At 37.1% G+C, this 21,895-nt stretch overlaps 2 protein-coding genes across 2 annotated transcripts; one reads left to right on the forward strand and one right to left on the reverse strand.

Moving 5' to 3' along the window:
• Window positions 1-582: 582 nt before the first annotated feature.
• Window positions 583-6,349, forward strand: LOC100776644 (protein LSD1). Its single transcript, XM_003533780.5, has 7 exons — window positions 583-780; window positions 1,083-1,196; window positions 1,743-1,853; window positions 4,649-4,755; window positions 5,295-5,375; window positions 5,468-5,539; window positions 5,891-6,349. Exons 2-7 carry the CDS (start codon window positions 1,085-1,087, stop codon window positions 5,930-5,932), a joined length of 525 nt encoding a protein of 174 aa, XP_003533828.1. The 5' UTR covers window positions 583-780; window positions 1,083-1,084; the 3' UTR covers window positions 5,933-6,349.
• A 177-nt stretch (window positions 6,350-6,526) lies between these two features.
• On the reverse strand, window positions 6,527-20,030 carry LOC100777179 (vacuolar protein sorting-associated protein 2 homolog 2). Its single transcript, XM_003533781.4, has 11 exons — window positions 19,741-20,030; window positions 19,218-19,262; window positions 18,289-18,323; window positions 18,151-18,201; window positions 8,381-8,485; window positions 8,215-8,286; window positions 7,688-7,759; window positions 7,340-7,420; window positions 7,216-7,251; window positions 7,054-7,112; window positions 6,527-6,813 (listed from the first exon to the last, which is right to left on the reverse strand). The coding sequence occupies exons 1-11, from the start codon at window positions 19,778-19,780 to the stop codon at window positions 6,750-6,752; spliced, it is 660 nt and encodes a 219-aa protein (XP_003533829.1). The 5' UTR covers window positions 19,781-20,030; the 3' UTR covers window positions 6,527-6,749.
• Between the last annotated feature and the right edge of the window lie 1,865 nt (window positions 20,031-21,895).

Raw genomic sequence — 21,895 nt, forward strand, 5'->3', positions numbered from 1 at the left:
AGTATTTTTTTTTTGAGATACTAGATGAATGAATTTTCAAAATATTAACTTTTAGCCTTTTATATTTATTCTCTTTTTCTCTTTAAAATATTTATTAAATAAGTGATTCTTCCACTCATAAGGTAGGTTTTTCTTATGTGTGTGTGTAGGTTTTTCTTATAATAATGTGTGTGTGCGTGTGTGTGTATATTTTTGATCTCTAATAAATACTTGATTTTTTCATTTGTTTCCTAATAAAATTTAGTTTTGCATTGATTCTCTTATAAAATAAAAATCTTAATTTTGATGCTTCATATTTTATTTTAATTTATAATAAATTAACAAATTTTGTATTTATTCCTCACTAAATTAACATATTTTATGAGAGAACAAACATAAAATTTATTCATTTGTTGGACTAAAAAAATATCATAGATAAAAATAAAATCATTTTTTAATTAGAAATTTAAGATAAAACAAAAATTTATGAGGAAGAAAATATAAAAATTAAGTATTTATTAATGATAAAAAACATATTTAAGTTGATTATAATTTAGCTTTAAATAAATAACAATTTGGGTTAATTTGAAGGCACAAAAAAAAAGGTTAGAACGCGGTGAAGTTTCCTAATCCGCGTACCCAGAAGGAAGGAAGTTATTATTATACAGACAAGAGTTTAATTTGAAGGCCAAATCAAAATATTGAAAAGCCGCGAGGGAGGTTTCGTTTCGTTTCGTTCAGTTCACACATTCTATTCTCTATCGATTCCTCTTCCCTTTTTCTCAATCCACTACACCACAGGTATGCTATTCTTATTCCTCGATGTTCTCAATTTCTTGCACGTTTCCGCTTGATTTCTTTCAATTTTATTATCATTATTATTTCTTGGTGGGTTTCTGGGTGAAGTATATATGGTTTGAGAACTTGTATATCGAGTTTTTGATGTGTTTGAATATACAAAGATTAAAATTTTCAGGGCAGGGCATAAATTTTGTTACAAATTCTATGTTTTGTGGGTTTCAGATTAGAATTGTCTTGGATTACATGGCACTGAGATGTTAAAAATGTTGCTAATGTGTGAGTGTGTGTGTGTGACTTTGCAGTTATGAGGAGCCAACTTGTGTGTAATGGGTGTAGGAGCATCTTGGTTTACCCTAGAGGAGCAACCAATGTTTGCTGTGCGTTGTGCAACACCATTACCTCTGTTCCTCCTCCTGGTATTCCTTTCACGGTTTCTTTATTATCAAGATTTGAGAAACTTTCGTGCTCCTTGATGCTTAGTATGTTGGATTAGTTTCACAGTTCACACTTGGGGATTGAGTGGTGTAAGTGTAAGCCATCTTAGGTGTGGAATAGTGGGCGGTTACCATTGCTTTATTTTATATCTCTCATGCATGAATACTTAAATATTGGGGGTATGGCATCCATCTTATCAGAACTTGGCTGCATTTTTTCTTAACTTTGTCTACGATTATGCATTTTTAATGAATTCTTCAAGAGATTGAAGATCAATGATGATGAAAAATCAATATAAATGTTAGCTATATGCTTTTATTAAGATAAAGAATAAAAAAATTGCACTCGTGTGTGTAGCTATTAATAACATAGGCATATTATTTGAAAGATACTGTGTGTGTGGTGAGAGCGAGATAAACTGAAAAGAAATTATGCATTTAGCTTGATTAAATATTCATTCACACGTATTGTACTTTAACTGAATGGTTACATCTGGGGGAACCTTTAATTTCATGATGCCCATGCAGGAATGGACATGTCACAACTCTATTGTGGAGGCTGTACGACATTGCTAATGTACACACGTGGTGCTACAAGTGTGAGATGTTCCTGCTGTCACACTATTAACCTTGTACCAGGTACAATATATTTCTCTGTTGCCAGATTTGTGAAGCTTATTAGCTCAATATTTATTTTGCTGTACTAAATGCTGATTTGCTAGACAAACTATTTACATTTATAAACTGTAACTACAGTGATGTTTTGGTGGTTTTCTTGATCATTGAATATGCTTAATACATTGATGGTGATTCCAAATCCTGGTAATGGATTCAGCAGGGGAGCAGCGAGGGAATCCTTTTCTCCTTTCCTCATTACCTTAGCTGTTGGAATAGGCCATATGTTGATGTATTTGTGATGAACTCAAGAATGCAAACCAACTGTTTGTACATCAATCATACTTGAAAAAGTATTTGTTGACTACTGTAAATTTATCAACTCTACTAAAAGATTAGGCTGTTTTGGTGAAGGATCATGAATGGCTTTTATATCTTTAAGCATCTCTTCATGCAACAACCCTTTGGGCTTAAAGTTTGGGCAATGTACAAGTCCACTCTCTAGTCTCTACCTTGTGCTGAAATTCAGTTTATTTATTTAGAAGAACGCGAGCAACAACAATTGAACCCATGATTACTTTTTCATAAAGAGTCTGATACATGTCAAATACCAATTCTTCCAAAAGCCTAAGGAGTTTACTAAAAGCTCATGAATGGTTTTTAACTTTTTATATCTCTATCCAGTACAAATTGTATGCACAAAAAATATCCATCAAACCATATCTAGGTAGTAGGAAAATGAACAAACTTAAATTCAAACCATGTGGTTCTCCACAGCTTTCTTTTTGATTTGTAACTATGTAAGTTTATAAATTTCTTCTGATTATTCCCAACTTTCTACTCAATTCTTTTTAATAAATTTCATAAGACATTAGTGAAATGCCACAACCACATATGTTATTAAACAAATAATTATCATCAACTGTCTTAGGGAACACCTAATGCCGGATTTAAACCCTTGCAAGTCTCAATTTCCTTAGCTAAGCCAACTTTTCCCATGCCCTTATTGTTGGGTTACAAGTGCGAGGTGAAGTCCCACATCGAGCAAAAGTGGAAAAGTTGAGCATTATATAAGTGAGGAGAATACCCATAAACTCGAGTATTAAGGTTTTGAGTTAAAGTGTGGTGTCAAGTTCCCTTATGTGGTGGCTCGTGGTCCATTGGTGTAAATCTCCCCGACGTTTACTCCCCTCGAATTTTCCCAACAACTGGTATTAGAGCCGATGGTTCGACTTGGTGACCGGTTTAGACGAATAAGATGGCGGCGATAGATCGTAGCCTTGGAGATCCCTTGTATTGAAAGTCTTCCTGGTGGTGGGTCCAGGCAGCGTGTCCCGTAGATGGAGCGGCGGTGCAAGTACTGCAGGTAGCTAGAGCATGTGGGCTCTAATGGCTATACTCGTGGACTCACACTTGAGGGAGAGATTGTTGGGTTACAAGTGTGAGGTGAAGTCTCACATCGGGCAAAAGTGAAAAAGTTGAGCACCATATAAGTGAGGAGAAGACTAATAAACCAGAGTCTCAAGGTTTTGGGTTAAAGTGTGGTGTTAAGTTTTCTTATGTGGTGGCTCGTGGTCCATTGGTGTAAATCTTCCCGGCGTTTACTCCCCTCAAATTTTTCCAACAACTTATCACTTCTTGGAACCTAACAGTAGTAATTCTGGTCAAACTTACATTGTTCCCAACTTTAGAACCTTCTTATATATTCTCCTTTTGGCAACTTGTTATGCTAGTACTGATTCCTTAGTACTAGGAAAATGCTCAGCTGACAAGGAAAAATTAGTTTGTGCTACCTTTGATATAGAGCTGATGCTATCAGCTATAAAGTGTATAAATTGAGGTCAACAGTACTACCATGTATATTAACGTTCTTCTTAGAGTAATATTTCTTCCAAATTAAATTAATGATCCAAATTAGCTTAATGCACGGAATTGCTTGCTGCCTGGAGACCATGAAAATAAAAGAAGTCTATCAACAGTTCTAATATTGGTCAAGAACCAACTACCCTGTATGCATAGTAGTTAGTCCCAAATAGTGGTGTGGAGTGGCTGCTCCCCAAAAACGCTAAAGCAGGATAGCAGATAGCAGAGTTATTTGGAATCCTAAATAGATTTATTCTACACATGTATACATGTTGAAAAAAGAGAAAAAAGTACCTGAGATTAAAAACATCTGTCTCCTCTTTGAGTGCATTTGGGATCGAGCAGTTCAGCTAGCTGGCTAGCTTCTTTGTGGTGTTCTGCTAGGAGTTGTCTTTTTCAGATCTTCAGACAGATTGACATGTTGTGTCACATGTTTCTTGTTCTTAATTCTTTGTTTTTTCCTTTTTATTCCTTGTTTAGTTCTTGAGGATTTCTTATCCTTTTTGTACCTCTCTTTTCCCTCTTAATAAACCTTTATTTATAATAAAAAAGAAAGGCAAACAAAACAAATCAACAAATCAACAAATAATGTCAAGTTAGTTCACAACCTGAAAATCACAAACCAAGAGTGACATCCTGATTCATTTGAATATAAGCATGACCCAAAACCAGGATAATATTAATTTGACTCTGTATTTTATCGTTGATGACAGTTTCTATTGTGAATGCTGTCATCAATTGACCGAGCTCTGTAATAAGGTTATTTTATGCACAAAATCCTACTGCATAAACTACAGGATGTTGGGTGTTTGATGTGTCATTTATTGGGTTCCATTTTCTTTATCTTATGTCATTCCAATGATGAGTTCCTTGTTTTACTGTAATATTGTATGCTTATTAATTTGCTTAAATTTATTACTGATTTATTGTTGATGGGCTGTGTCTTTATCAAAAAGAATCTAATCAAGTCATTCATTGTGCGAACTGCCGGACAACACTCATGTATCCTTATGGAGCTTCCTCAGTCAAATGTGCAATTTGTTGCTATATTACTAATATCAGTGTAAGTATACAATTCATTAATTGTATGATTAATGTATTGCGTATTCACTTTCTATTTTTGCAAATGCTTCAGAACTATTGAAATTAAATTGACATGAGTTTTGACACATGATTTGGGGTTCATTTTGTTGTAAATTTTGGTGGCTTTCTGTTGCAATGTGAATCAGAATCCTTATGTGATAAATTTGCAGCTAGAAATTTTTGGTTGATTGGATTTGTAAAGTAATAAGAGTGCAGTTATTTGACTAATTTGGAATTTTAAAATTGAAGATTTAAATCTCATATATCCTCTTATCACTGAAAATTGTTTAGAGAACCCAGAAGCTCTAGTTAAATTTATTGTTCAAGCTCCAAAACATCTTTCCTACCTAGGGGCTGTTATCTGATTCAACATTGGACACATGTTGGGATTTCTGCGCCTTTTACATGTTATAAATGACATGAAAATCTTGAAATTTGATGCAAATGTTTTGCATTTTATGTAACTTTTCTGATCTGAGTTTTTCTACCATTTAATGGCTTCTGCTTCTCCTTCTGTAGATGACCAATGGAAGGCTTTCAATTCCTGTACAGAGACCAAATGGAACAGCCAACTCTGGAACAGTATCTTCAACTTCATCGGTATGGTTTTCTCCTTTTCTTTTTGATGATTCTGTTAGACGTATTGTTGCATTCTTGTGATGATATCTAATACATGATTTTACTACTTGCAGTCAATGCCTTATTCTCAGAGCCAAACTGTCGTAGTAGAAAATCCTATGTCTGTTGATTCGAGTGGGAAATTGGTAATTACTATTGCTTTTCCTTTTTGGCTAGTTTTGGATGCATATTTGACTTAAGTATGTTTTTAGTCAATGAAAATAAGACGTCTTTTTTTTAATCCCTACTTAAAGTTTATTCATCTTTAATTCTTATGTATGACCACTTTTTAATCCCTTGTTGGTGGCTGAAAGCACCTTTTTATTTATAATTTTTAAGAATTAAACTAAATAATTTAAATAGACTAATTATAAAAAAGTGTGTTTAGGAACTAAAAATATACTTTAGCTTATAAACTTTTTACTATATTTCACTAATTTTTCTGTGATTCTTTAGCAAAGTAAGATTTTCTCACTTGTAAGAATTTGATGTCACAGGTGAGGAATGTCGTTGTGGGCGTTACAACAGATAAGAAATGATACTTGCCACATGAAAATGTTACACAAGTGTAAAGGGAACATCATTTGACTCGTCAACTGCTGGTGCTTGAAAATATTGTTCGTGTATATGAAATTGCAGCTTATAAGTTAAAGATATTTTTGTTCTAAATGAGATTTAGACTGATTTAATTTACATATATGTATACGAGGACCAGTGGAAAGGGCACACAACTTGTCATTTATTGAATTGCCAAGGTCCTCTTTTTGCTGCAGTTGTATCACAGGGTTTTTCGCATCTCGAATTACAAGTCCTAGATGCACATTTGATTCCTCTTCTTTGGTGACTTGATTTTATTATGCAAGCATATAACCTGATAAGGTGCCTAGAGTCAACTGGCGCAGAAATTCAAATGTGTACACGCACTAAATCAAATATCAAAGGATTAGTTATTGTAATTTTCGTCCAATTTTGTGTAACATGTTCCAATGTGTACAGGGATCACACCTCAAATCCTTATTTGTGACCCAAAACTTGGACACAATGAAGTACCCACCTATCTAAGTAGCTTATTGATAAACACATACACATTTACAAATTCCCAACTGATCAATGGTAATTATAAGGGGTGCCAATAGTACAATCTCTCCATTGCTATATAGTATATATAATAAATGTTTGGGATAGTAATATATATTCCAGTCTAAAACTATTTTTACTAGTTCTTTATATCCAAACACACATCACAGCATAAAATTGGTAATTAAAAGAGGTGCCAATAGTACAATCTCTCCATTGCTATATATAATGATTTGTACATTAAGAAACATATATATGGGTACAGGCTGTAGCAGAGATTTAAATTCTTCGAAGAGAAGCCAATCTCTTTTCAAGTTCTTCGACATCTTGGGATTCTGCTGGTCTGCATCAACAAAAAGAAATTTCTCTCTTAAAATAACAGAATCAACACAAAATCAATAAATAATATAAAAAAATAAAAAAATCTAAATGCATTTAAAAGCTTTAACTGGCAGATCAATCAATTTAAATCAAATAAAAAGTATTATACCACATAACCAATAAAAGAAACTGTATACATGACAAAAACCAATGGTCAAGGAATGTATAGAATGCATTTTCCATGAATAAGTTTGAAATGTACCTTGGAGCAACATTTTCAGTATTCCTTGAAGCAATACGCCCTTTGGGAGCAGAAGATAACTAGCAACATAAAAGACCAGCATCAGGCTCAAACATTCAGAAAAATAATTAAATGAAAGAATTGGTGCAAAGACAATGGATTCATGTTGTGTCTAAAACCAACCTGGGATGCAATATCCACTCCAATCTCATCAAGAACCTGTGATGAATAAAATGAAAATGTTACAAAGGAAAAAATTGCTTATAATAGCAGGCTATATTAATTAAGTTGGGATTAATATATTCACCTGGTTAGTGAGCTCTTCTGTTTCTTCCTCAGCTTCATCTTTGTCTAGAGTTTCATCAATAGATTCTGACATCATCTCAATCTGCAAATAGGATAATGTCATAAATTTATGGAGCAAAAGAAAGTTTTTGTCAAATGGGGTGCTGGTCCTCTCCTCAAACAATGTCTAAGAATATTGACATATTGTTCAGTCAACTGGATTAAATGCTCTCTAATGAAGGCCAAACTGGATCCAAGTCCAAAAGCAGTTACTTGAGAACTTACTGAGGAATCTTAATGTATTTAGCCTACCACTAATGCATGAAACTTGCATGAGAACACATCAGAAATATGCTCAAAAGAAAATTACCGTCATGTCCAACTGCGCTGATTGCTTTTGGAATTCTTTGATCACTTTAACCTGTTTTGCCGGTGCCATTTGCTGAAAAGAAAAGACAATGCATCATTTTTAGACATGCCTGGCAAAATTTAATCAATGTCACGAAAGAATGTAACAAATATCAACTTTTGATCCAGTAACAGCAGAAAATTGCTTAAAGAGACAATTTTGCAGTTTTTTGTATTAAACAATACCTTTCTATCAGCATATCCAATGGGAGCCAAGTTTTTTTTAACATATAGGACTTATGCTCAGTTTGCTTCCTTGGCAATGGCATACTCGAGTTCAAGACTCTTTGACCTTTAGGTGTTTGGTTGGGTGAAAGTGCAGGCTTGCATATATATATATATATATTGATATTTTTTTCAGTGCCAAGGAAAAAGAGTTTGAATAACATAAACTGATTGGATATTTATTTTACCAGTAAAACAAAAGAAATGCATTCCATAATTTTGAGAGATATGAATCAGAATCAATCTGGATAACATAAAACATACCTTATTCATTGCCACCATTGCTTTAGTTGCACCCTTCATTCCTGTAGAGATTGAAGTGCTTGCATATAATGCCTGCAAATGAAATTTGGAAATTCTGAAAATTGAAAATCCTGTTATCATCTTAAAAAAAATAATGAAAAACAAACAAACAAAATTTTCTGCATACCTGTGTGTGAGTTGCTACACCCCTGATCTGAGCACGACTTCCCTGCAAATTGGTTATCTGTTGACGTAACCTAACAAGTTGACGAGCTAAGATTCTGGTGGCAGCCTGTAACCACACTTCTATATTCAGTATATTGGCTATAAGGACTACATTGATCATAAATCTAGTTGATGTGAGATCTTAACACACCCTCCCACACCTTAAGACTGGGAGCATAGACAAATGCAGGTGTTTCGCTTTTATTCAAGAAATATGTCCTAGTCAGAGATTGAGAGTTTCTGAAAATTACTTCAGTGAAAGAAACACTCAACAGACTGTATATTTACACACATTTCAGAATTAATTACATTTAAGAGCAGTAATTATAAATGCAATTCCCAATATATGAAAGATACACTCAACAGACTTTTTATTGTACCTTAGAATACAAACCATTGCATCACAATGATCAGTATATGGAGATCTTCGATATCTCTCAAGATCTAGGTACCTTAGAATACAAACCATTGCCCCCTTTTCCTTGATTGCATACTAATTTTTTATTTGGGTCCATGGGACTATCAATGGTCCTAAATTGGACTATTTTGTGGAATATTTTGGTTAATATGGGTTACACATATCTAGTATATGTGGTGGGGCTAATGTTGATATTTAATTTTGTATTGGAGGGTGATATAATAGGTGCATTGCACTTATGTATAAATCACCAGCAGTACCTCTGGTGCTGCTGTGTTTACTATTAATAATATATAATATATCTTTTGCCTTCCAAAAAAAAAATGGTCCTAAAATTTGACATAACTATTTCCTTCAAAATGTCTATTGCATATTTTCTTTGTGAAATTGCAATGCCATCCTTTGAACGAGCAACTACAATACCAAAAAAGTATTTTAGATTACCAAGAACTTTTGTTTGAAAGTGGTTGAACAAGTGCTCTTTCAGCTGGGAAATTTTAGCTAAAATAATTTCTTGTAATGACTATATCATCAACACAAACAATCAAATAAACACATTTACCAGGAAAAGTGTGACAATATAGATTTGCACAATGAAATTGAATTTCCCAAACCAAGCTCATGGAGATTGTGGTTTATAAACCAGCTCAGACTCCCCCTGAAAGTGATTGCTCCATATAGATTATTTCTTGTTCACCGTGAAGAAATGCATTTTAATGTCTAACTGATGAAGTGGCCAATGAAGAATAGCATCAGTTGCTAGAAAGAGATGAACTAAACTCATCTTAGCCACAAGGGAAAAGGTATCACCATTTTTTTTTTTTGCTCAGCAAAAGTAAGTATCATATATATAAATGAGTACCAGAGGTACTGTAGATACATAAGAGGATTGGATTAACAGCTGGTTCAGAATGCCAAGATACATGCAATAAGAACTAGCTGAACCCGAGGAAAGAAAACTATTACGCAGCACAAATTACTTATAATACTGCAGCTACCCTCCTTCCCTAATTACAAAACGCTGCTGTGAGATGAGAGGACCAATGATTGAAATGCAGGGTGAAACCCTTCTCCAAAAGTTTAAGCCATGTCCATAGTAGAAAAATCGCATCTTCCATCACTTTACTTCCTTCGAAAGTTTAGCAAAGATCACCCCATTTCGATGCTTCCAAATGGTCCATGTTAGCGCTACCCACCAGCATTTCCATCTTGTTGCTTTAGTTCCAGCAGCAGACCCACTTACATGTTGCAGAAAATGATCCTTGGGATTTTGTGGGAATACACCCATTGTGTACCCTTTGTCCACTAATCTGGCTTTTGTAGAAAATCAACATTGGCTTTAATGAAAATTTCATTTTTGATAGAATCTAGTGGCATAGGTTGATCCATGAAGATTACTCACCAGTAGGATAAACATTGGTTGTTGTTCTTAGAGATATTACCACACATATGATGATGAAAACTAATATTTCTGGGAAATGTAGTCAAAGAAAAAGACAAAAGGCACCGCTTAACACACAAGAGATTAGGGACTTAGGTAAGAATAGGAAAGTGAAGAAATATAAATTTCATTATCCAAACTATTCAATACAAACCAAGCTTAAGTCACTCCAAAGAGAAGAGCTAACTCAAGGAAGGAGGATTGCCTAAGTCTACATATATAGGGAGTACACTAGCTATATTCCAAGCTAATGTGAGACATCTTAACACAACCCTCACTCCCAAATTTGAACATCTAAAGCATGAAGTTTGCAAGACCGGACAACTAAGGTGGCTTAACATTGAGACTGGATAGGTTCTAATTAGAAGCGTAGCAAGCCTAATTCACTCCCAAAAGCTTAAAGGAAAATGATTGCCCAAATAATAGCTTAGGTCATCCAAACTCAATCCCACAAACCTGACTTGTAAGGTGAGGACTACCCAAGCTTTTATAAGCTTTATTTAAGCCATATCTCTAGTAGACGTGAGACCAAACCACTACCTTTGATGCTACAATTAAGGCAGCCCCAAAGAGGTTGCAACAAAGGCAGGCTACGGGTCAAGGCCGGTCCTGACATTTTATTGCACCATAGCGAAAAATAGACATGGACCCTTTTCTATATGTATGATAAAATATATTTCATAAAAAAATAGACACACAATTTTGCTGAAAATAATGAGAAAATAGGCTATGCATTGACATTATAAAACAATATTACACTATTATCCAATCACAACCTATTATGTAGGACAAGTTCGTTGACTTTTATGATATCAAGGTGATTTGTAATTGAATGATAGTGCAATTGTTTTACAAACTCATTTTATTACATACAAAACATTTTCTCTACTCATATATACATACAAATATAAAATATTACATGCGGATAAACATTTAGTTTTTTTGGTTTAGTATGCTTGAAAAAGTTAAAATTTAAGAATTAAAGGAGTTTTAGAAAGCCGACGAGATAAAGTTGCCACTAAAAGTCATTGAATTTTTTTTCCTCCTCACACTATAGCTATCTAGATTTCTTTTTGGGCCCCCTTTAGTCATGGGCCCTGGGCGGTCGCATCGGAAAACAACCACCAAGGCCGGCCCTGCTAGGGTTTACCACAATTAAGGCAGCTTTTCAACACCCCCTCTCACGCCCATGGCTACTAGCATAGAGCGTGGCAAATGTAGGTAGCCCAACAATTGATCTAGGATAAGCTTTAATACCATCTTAGAATTTGGACTTAGAGCCTAATTGATTAATTCAATCCCACAAAACCAACTTGTAAGGCAAGGACTGCCAAACTTCTTTATAAGCTTTATTTAAGTCATATCTCTAGTTGATGTGGAACTAAACCACCACCTTTGAGGCTGCAATTAAGGCAGACCTCAAAGAGGCTGCCACAACTAAGGCAACTTTCCAACAGTTACCAATATCACATTGTCAACCTCTGTTCTGAAACTGTACTATCCAAGGGACAAACATTTTTATTAAGATATAGGTCATGAACAGAGAGATATGAGAGCGAGAGAGAGAGAGAGAGACAGAGTGAGAGAGAGTGAGAGAGACAAAGACAAAGTGAGAGATAGTCAGAGAGAGCTCCTTCAGAATGTGAAGGAGAGAGAGTGGAGGAGTGAGAGAGTGGGTAGACCGAGAGAGAGAGTCCGATCACATCGACAGAGAAAGGTGGAGCATAGAGCTGATCATGGGTGGCGTACGTTGAGTAATCGAAGGACCAATTGGAATGGCATCAATGGAAGAAGTGCAGAACGCTGGAATGCAAGGACGGAGGAACTGAATAACGATAACTCTAATCATGGAGACTGGGTAATAGTATCACGCAAGAGGAAAAACAAAGTGGAGGATAGTAGAGGTAGAAAGCAAGGGAACAACTACCAAAGGAAAGAGAAGCAGATGACATGGAGAAATAAGGCTGACGTTACGACCTTCTATTTCTCCAGATTCCCTGAAGGGATAATGGAGAAAGATATGTGGCAGATTTTCCAGAAATGGGGGAAGGTATGGGAGGTTTTCATTCCCCGAACCAAAAACAAACTTGGCCATAGGTTCGGTTTTGTTAGGTTCAAAGAGGTGATGGATGAACAGGGGTTAGAAAGATGTCTGGATAATAACATTTTTATAGATGGCCAGAAGGTGTTCGTCAATAGACCGAAGTTTGACAGGGGGAAGGTGCCTTGCACGCATGTATATGGCAATGCTACCCGTCGTATGGAGGCTGATCAACAGGTGCACAAAGATGCTCAGGTGGACAAGACAACCAGTGTTAAAAAAGGAGGTCCTCGTTCATATGCAGAGGTAGTTAAGGAGCTCCAACCTGGCCACACGAGAACCAAGTATTTGGGGGAGGGTGTTCATTGCGCTGTTAGGGATAACTATCGGCCAGTGACCTTGAGCTCGAATAAGGAGAAGTATGAGTGGCTTTACAAGTCCTGGGTAGGAAGACTGAAGAACAGAGCAATGTTTGAAAGGGTGGAGGAGGAGTTGAAATGGGTGGTGGATGATAACGTTAATCCTTGATACTGGGTTGATGACTGGGTTCTCTTCCCTAACATGGACGACTCCAGCGCTGCTCGTCTCATACAACAAGAGATGGATAATGGATCCACTCCTCTCTCGGAGCTCCAGAAATGGTCTCCGGAAATACGTCCCACTCACAGACTCACGTGGGTGCTCTTATGGGGCCTTCCACTGACGGTATGGGATGTGGAATCCATGGCGAAGGTGTTAATGGAGTTCGATGAGGTGGTGGAAGTGGACGACTTTGTGGAGGATAGAAGAGGATGGACGTGGCGCGCATTCTGATGAGGACGCAGATGGGACCTCTGTTTCAGGCGACGTTGCCGGCCACCATTGATGGAGCACAGTATGTTCTTCACGTCGCGGAGGATGCGCCTAGTCTGGGAATAATGAAGAAGCAAAATCGAAGTGACATGTGGTTCCCCCCTTCCCCTTTCTCGACCCAGCCAAACACCCCTGTAACGGCGGGTGACGACATCCCAGGGGCCACCTTCTGCGATGACTTCTTCGGCGACGTTTCCGACGACCCCGTCGGCGGTTTCCCTGATCACAGGTCCATGTTCCCATCGTCCAATGCTCGTAGAGACCACTGGGTTCAATCCCTTGGTCGAAGCGTTATGGACCGGTCCGATATAATCAGAGATGACGTGGCCCAATCCCAGGTTGACAGAGCTCAAAGTCAACATTGTCCTCATCTGGAGAACGTGTTGGAAAACCCCAACGGCCATATTTCCGGAAATGGCCTAGCTTTAAATGCTCCTGTCGAAAAAGCTATGCAGGAGACTAACCTTATAGAAAAAATCCCCAATTTAGACTGCCATGCAGACGAAGGGCAGTGGGTTAACACCCATGGGGAAAATTCGGGCCTGACAACCAAAGCTAGACAGGGGGAGTTCGAAAAAGCTTTACCTCTTAAGGAACCTCTGCCTCACAATTCCAGTTTGAATTCCACGTATCCCAGAAGGAATTGTGATGACTATGGTCAAATTTTAAAGAAGCTACCTATGGGCCAACAGATATGTGGCCCAACTACCTCTGCCACAAAGGTCTATGTGAGAAGAAAGGAGGTGTTGAGAAGTAATCCCAAGGCCCAGCAGAGTGACAAATCAAAGGAGATGATGAAAAGTAATACCAAGGCCCAGCAGACTGAGGAACCTTTAGTGGACTCCAACCCAGCTTCTAAAGGTCACCCTCTGTTTTCTGTATACGAGGGACCCTATAAAGCTGCAATGTGACATCTTGAAGGAAATGGGCTTGTCTTATGAGGAAGAAGATAGCAAGATTATGGGGATGCTGCTGGATATGGAGAATAAAGATGATTTGATGGCAGCAGAGAAGGGAATTAAATCTCAGCAATTATGATAATTCTATCCTATAACTCTAGAGGTTTGGGGAGGGGAGTCAAGTGGACTGCTGTTAGAAGGCTCATTGTTCAGCAAAAAGTGGATCTTGTCTGCCTCCAAGAAACCAAGAGGGAGAACTTTAATAAAAGTATTTGCCAGGCCATTTGGGGAGACTCCACTGGTCATTGGGATTTTGTTCCATCTGTGCAGGCTGCTGGTGGCCTTTTATGTATGTGGAATAACTCCACCTTTGTGGTAGAAAGGAAGGTAAAAGGTAGAAGCTTCTTAATGCTTGAAGGCACATGTTGTAGTAATAATCAGAAGTTGATATTTGTCAATGTCTATGCTCCTTGTGATCTGGTTGGGAAGAAAGCTTTATGGGATGAGTTGAGGCAGCTGAAGGCTTCTAATCCTAGTGGAATGTGGTGTTTCCTTGGGGACTTCAATAGCATTAGGAGTTCCCAGGAAAGAATCAGCTTATCTCAAAGAAGGGCAGATCCTTATGACATTGCAGCCTTTAATCAGTGGATTGATGATATGGATTGATGATATGGAGCTTCAGGAAATTAAATGTCCTGGGAATAGTTTTACTTGGATTAGGCCTAATGGCTGTGTGAAAAGTAGGCTTGATAGATTCTTGGTCTCACAGAACTGAATATCTCTTTGGCCTGAGAGCTGCCAAACTGTCCTTCAAAGGAACCTCTCTGATCATTTCCCGTCTATATTGCAAACTAACATGGTGGACTGGGGTCCAAAGCCCTTTAGGGTGTTTGACTGGTGGCTGCAGCAAAAGGGGTACCAAAAAATGGTGAGGGAGGTCTGGAAAAAGGACCAGCAGGGAGGTTGGGGGGGTATCGCCCTTAAAAATAAGTTGAAGAACTTAAGAGCTGCTATAAAACAGTGGAGTAAAGCAGAGGGGAATATTAATCCTAAGAAGGTCCTTAATATTCAGCAGAAGCTAAATGAAGTGGAGGATCTAGCTGCTCATCGAAATCTGACTGATCAAGAGATTAAGGACAGAACTTTACTTCAGCAGGAGTTATGGAATGCCTCTAATGCTTTTGAATCTTTATTGAGACAAAAATCTAGGGCCAGATGGCTGAAGGAGGGGGACTACAACACTGCTTACTTTCACAAATACATGAATTTCAGGAGAGCTTATAATAATATTCCAGGTATATTTATAAATGGGGAGTGGATCCAGCAACCTGATGCAGTGAAATATGAAGCTGCCAACTTCTTCCATAATAGATTCACTGAGCAGATGCATTCTAGACCTACCTTGGATGGAGTTCACTTCAAATCTATTTCTCAGAGGCAAAGAGAACAGCTGACTGTCCCTTTCTCTGACCAAGAGATCAAACAAGCAGTGTGGAGTTGTGGAGGGGATAAGTGTCCGGGGCCTGATGGCCTTAACTTTAATTTTATTAAGGAATTCTGGGATGTGATGAATCCTGAGTTTAGAAGATTCGTGGATGAGTTCTATGCTCATGAAAGCTTTCCTAGAGGATCCAATGCTTCCTTTGTGGCTTTAATTCCCAAAAAGCCTCACCCAGTCCCTAAATGATTACAGACCCATATCCTTGATAGGCTGCATGTATAAAGTCATAGCTAAGCTTTTATCTAATAGATTAAGGTCTGTTATGGATGAACTCATTGATGAAAGACAGTCAGCTTTCATTAAAGGAAGACATATACTCCATGGAATCCTGATTCTTAATGAGGTGGTGGAGGTGGAGGAAGCAATGAGAAGCAAGAAGTCAGCAATGATCTTCAAGGTGGATTTTGAAAAGGCCTATGATTCAGTGTCTTGGTCCTTCTTGGATTATATGTTGCTTAGATTGGGTTTCTGCCAAAAATGGAGAAATTGGATCTCAGCTTGCCTACATTCAGCAACCATATCAATTTTGATTAATGGTAGCCCATCTAAGGAGTTCAACCCCTCAAGAGGCTTGAGGCAAGGAGATCCTTTAGCCCCTTTGCTCTTCAATATAATTGGGGAAGGTCTCACTGGTATGATGAGGGAAGCAGTTCACAAAAATCTCTATAGAAGCTATCTAGTTGGAAAGAAGAGAGAACCTGTTAATATTCTGCAGTATGCTGATGATACTGTTTTTGTGGGTGAGGTTGATTGGCAGAATGTTCATGCTATAAAGGCCTTGCTTAGAGGCTTTGAATTGGCTTCTGGCTTGAAGATTAACTTTGCTAAAAGTCAATTCGGGATCTTAGGAGGTGGAGTTAACTGGGGTTTGGCAGCAGCTAATATCCTGAACTGCAGTCAAATGAATTACCCCTTTCACTATTTAGGCATTCCCATTGGTGCCAATCCTTCCAGTCTGATGGTTTGTGAGCCTCTCATTACTAAATTCAAAGCAAAACTATCCAAATGGGCCCAAAAAGATATATCCATGGGGGGGAAGGTCACACTTATTAATTCTGTTCTCAATGCTCTCCCAATCTATCTTCTTTCCTTTTTCAGGATTCCCCAAAGGATAGTCCAGAAAATTAATTCCTTACAAAGGAATTTCCTGTGGGGAGGAGACAATACTCATAATAAAATTCCTTGGGTGAAATGGGCTGATATTTGTCTGCCCAAGAATGAGGGGGGTTTAGGTATAAAGGATATTTCGAAGTTCAATGTAGCCTTGATGGGTAGATGGATATGGGCTTTTGCATCTGGTCAGCAGCAGCTTTGGGTAAGAGTTCTAATATCCAAATATGGTGGATGGCCTGAGTTTCAGCATGATACAGATAAGAGGGGATTTTCTCATTGGTGGAGGGACCTTAGAAAGATATTTCACCAGCCAGATCACAATATCTTCAAGCACCAATTGAATTGGAAGGTGGGATGTGGGGAAGCAATCAAATTCTGGACAGACAAGTGGCTTGGGGAAGATTATACCCTTGAACAGAAATATAATCAGCTTTTTCTGATTAGTAGGCAGCAAAATTCTCTCATCTCAAATATGGGAGAATTTAATCATGGTAGCTGGGAATGGAATCTTAGATGGAGAAGGAACTTATTTGATCATGAAAGTGATTTAGCTGTGCAGTTTATGGAAGAAATCAGTTCTGTCCCTATACAGCAACATATCAAAGACTCTATGTTGTGGTTGGCTGAACCCCATGGCCAATATACTACTAAATCAGCTTATAGATTGTGCTTTAACCCCAGTACAACAAGTGTAGATGAGAACATTTATAAGATAATTTGGAAGCTGAAAATCCCCCCTCGGGCAGTGATGTTTTGTTGGAGGCTTCTTAAAAATAGACTTCCCACCAGGGCCAATCTTCTGAGAAGAAATATCAGTATGCAGGAAGTCATCTGCCCCTTGTGTGGAAGTGTTCAGGAGGATGTGGGTCACTTATTTTTCAACTGTACTTTGACTAAAGGCTTGTGGTGGGAAGCCATGAGTTGGATCAGGGTCGTAGGACCCCTTCCAATCACTCCTAAGTGCCATTTCATTCAATTCTGTGAAGGATTTGGGGAATCTATGAATCATGATACAAGATGTGGGTGGTGGATTGCCTTAACTAGCTCTATATGGCAACATAGGAACCAACTGATCTTCCAAGGAAAACCTTTTGATCCCTATAAAGTCATGGACCATGCTATCTTTTTAGTTTGGTCCTGGTTAAAGGCTAAAGAAAAAGATTTCACCTGTAGTCTCAATCATTGGTCTTCCAATATATCGAATTCCTTTGGTTAGGCTGTCTGGGTTTTTCTTGCTTGTATTTAGGTTGGGTTTTTGGAGGGCAGCACTTATGTGCTTTGTAATCTCTTTCCCGGTACCGCTGGTACTGGTATCCTATTTTTAATATATACATATATATTTTTGCCTTCCAAAAAAAAAAAATCACATTGTCAACCTTTGGATTGCATAAACACAAAACAAGCATGTTTTTATGGCTCATTAACAATAAGGAAATGGAGGAGATGCATTTAAATTACAAAACATACCTCATTTCCTGTTTTTGCTTCTCTTTTAATCTCTGCCACCAATTTTTTTTCCTGCAATTGACAAGGCAAATGAAGCACTAAAAAGATATATGAAACAGAAAGGAAGTCACTAAGAAGGTCTTTGTTAGCATTATGTACCTCCATCTGAAGTGATGCTATCTCTCTTTCAATTCCTACAAGAGTGAATGAAAGAGAAATGAAACAAACCTGTTACAGAAGTGCCACTTCATTGAAATTTAAAACTAAACAATGATACCAAATGTGAACTGGCTGGCTATTTCCTATCAATACATTTAAATGAACAACCCAGAGATAGAAAGAAAGAGAAAGTGAAGAAAAGAAAACAGAGAAGAATGATACATAAGTGCCACTATATTAAAATTAAAAATTTATATCAAATGTGAAGCCTTTTACTAATTCCTACTAATCTCTTTTAATGTACAGCCTCATATGACATATGACATAGACCTTTAGTGACACCCAACCTATGCTGATGCCAATGTCTTGAAAGAAATCCTTTAATAAGAAGAAATATATATTTAATGTAGTTGATTTGAATTTAATAACGAGCACTATTCTGGCGTCCATCTTTCTTCTTGATCATACCCATCAAACATTTCATTAGCTTCTGTCTTTTTTTTTTTTTTTAATTATAATGGAACTTTAAATATTTATTATGAAATAAACAATTAGTAATAGCAAGTATCATACCCATCAAGACACAATCTCCTTTTAAATATTAAACTACACAGGCAGGACATTATAAAAAATTGGAGCAAAGGCAAAACAATGCAAGGAAACAAAAATGACTGATCAAAATTTGGGCTAAGGGCTTTGAAGGAAACATTGAGGAAATATAGATTACAAGAAACCATTGAGGTAAAGAATGAGCCATTTAGGACAAAAATAAAGTTGAGATTTGAGAAACTGAAACAACTGTTGGAAGGTTGGGTAGCTTGACTTATGTATATCTGCCTGAATATTTTCTACTAAAAATTAACATGGGTTTATTGAATGACACAAGCAAATACTCAATGCTATAACTTCTGACTAATTCAAGTAATTACCTCTGGTTGCAACAGCCATTTCCCTCTTACTTGACCGCAGAGCCTCTGTCATAAACAACAACAACAAAAAAATAAACAGACGCAAATGAGTGACACGGCCCGGACTCAATAAGAAAGTCAACACTGTAACTTCCTTTCCCATTTTCATCAAGCACAAACAATGCCATATTGACCAACAAAAGAAACCAATTCCACAAAACTAAGCAGCAAAAAACCCATAATTTCTAAGAATTCTAAAGAGCAATATGTTTCTTCTAAACAAATTCTAGATCCAATCTAGCACACAGCTACCCAATTCCAACGTTTCTCCGATCCGAAGTTCCCAATCTTTTTCCTACCCAAATTTTCCCCAGCAAGCAAACACTAAAGAAACGAGTTTCCCTTTTCAGAGACAAAACAAACTTCTCATTCAAAGCGCAAATCCTAAGCTTTAGGATAAACATGGAAGGTTAAACAGAAAAAATTGATAAAAAAAAAACAATGTGGAAAATTTTGGAGAGAAAAAGAGGGAAAAGGGGTGAACCTTTGGGTGAGGTTTTCTTCTTGAAGATATTCATGTTCATGATGTTGGCGCTGATCACGGAGAAGGGGAAAACCCTAATTGAAGAAGAAGAAGCAGATAGTAGAAACTAGAAAGGAGGCACTGTGCAGTGTGTGAAGGGTGCTGTGTTGTGTTTGTGACAAAGAAAGAGAAGAGGAAGGATGCGCCTCGGTGAGCGTGCTATGTGTACACGTAACCAACGGTCGTCTTTCAAGTAGCCGTTATAGCTTTCATTGAGTCAAAAATGCTAATCGTGTTTTGAGTTTTTTTTTTTTATATACACTTCGGAGGCTACCGTGCCAAATTAAAAGATATTTCACATGGTACCAAAGTTATTTTCACCGTTTAATTAAAATTGATAATTGAGATACGGGAGAAGTATTCACATCAGATCAAATATTTTTTTTTTCTTTTTGCCACCCGCCATTGCAACTTCTACTTCATCATCGATTTCTACTGCCTCCTCCTTTGCTCGCTTCTCACCTTAAGTTTTATGTCACAAGCGAGGTTCTTGCTCGCTAGCCTTATTAACGACAATGTTTCGACGTCATCGTCGTCATTTTGTGACCACCAGAACAACCATCGTGCTGCTCCATGTTTTCTACTCCTAGTTCAAAGGGCTTTGGTTCTCATTGCGCTTTCTCCCTTACCCTTCTCCCTTTATGGTCTCCAACCACCCCCCATCTCTCTGGTATCATCCTTGCAGTCACCACCACAAAACCCTCCATTGTCACTACCTATAGGATCGTCGTTGCTGTCATTGAAGAGAAACCATTTGTTCCCAGTGTCCTTGGTATCGAATCCAGATCTAATGATTGTTTCATTTTCGATCTTAGATATGAGATTTTGTCGATTTCTTTGTTTTCGATCGCATATCTAGTGATGATGCTTGATGTTCATTGGTGAAAAAGAGGGAAGCTTTGTCTTCCTCCATTGGGTAGTGACGACGACGGTGAAGCAGAATTTGCAGTGGCAATAGTGATGGGTGGTGTCAGAGAAAGAGGGGTGGTTGGAGACTTAAGGGAAAAGCTCCGACGAGAGAGAAAAAAGAAAAGAAAAAGCTCATGTTTTTTTATTTTATCTGGTGTGGACAATTCCATTTGTAGTCCATTGTTAGAAAATTAAAATAAAATAAAAGAAATAAATGAGAAGAAAATGCAAAGCCTTAAACTAAATAACAAAACAGCAGTAGCAAAATAACTTCAGTTGACAAAACATGAATCAACAATGCAATATATCATATAATAAGCACAAAGGAAAATAATTTAAGGGATAAATTTTTAATTAGCCTGGGTTGAAGCGCACAAACGATATCCTTAGAAAGAAAACACCCCTAATGCACTGGTAGGAAAATTTGATTGCGCTCATCTCCCAAGATACAACAACTAGTTGGTTCTGATAATGTGCAGTGAAAGAATCCCCGAACCTTCTAAACACCAATGCTCTTGCTCTCAAAAATAATTTTTTTATAAGAAAGGAAAAGACAAAATTTAGAGAGAAATAAAATAAATTGTTTATTATGCTTGTGTCTTTTCTAGAGAGGAGGAAAGAGATATATATAGACATTGATCCCCCTTATACAACAACAAAAAATCTCAAACTAAAACTATGTGATTGTTAGAAACCAACGTGCAGATCAAAACAAATGTAACAACCTGCATTGACCTACTCAAAGCAAAATCTTAGAAAAGATAGAAAATCTAATTTTACGTAACAAATTTTAAAACAAATAGTTTATTTTATAAAAACAAAATTAATATGAGTAATATATTTTTATAAATTTTAATTTATAAAATATATATTTACTAACATTCCCCCACATAATTTAAAATTTTAAAATATTTTTTTAAAAATAATTGCTATAGAAATGTAAAAGAAAGAGCATGTGATATTGTATTTCAGTATAAGGAACCTTCCGGGTTTGAGCCTTATACTTAGTGTTTATGAACTTCCGCCCAAGAAAAATGTAGTAGCTTAATTGTCTTGAACTACACCTTCTTTAACCGAACTTTAGTGCACAATTCCTACAATATTGACGTTCTTTTAGGTTTTAATCAGTGGTAGGGTGTTACATGGCCTTGTGCATGTATCTTGTTTCATGAGTGTCACTTAGAGATTAGTCCATATCTCACAGTGG

The sequence above is a fragment of the Glycine max genome, chromosome 9 (genome assembly GCF_000004515.6).
Source record: "Glycine max cultivar Williams 82 chromosome 9, Glycine_max_v4.0, whole genome shotgun sequence".
NCBI classification, from domain to species: domain Eukaryota; kingdom Viridiplantae; phylum Streptophyta; class Magnoliopsida; order Fabales; family Fabaceae; genus Glycine; species Glycine max.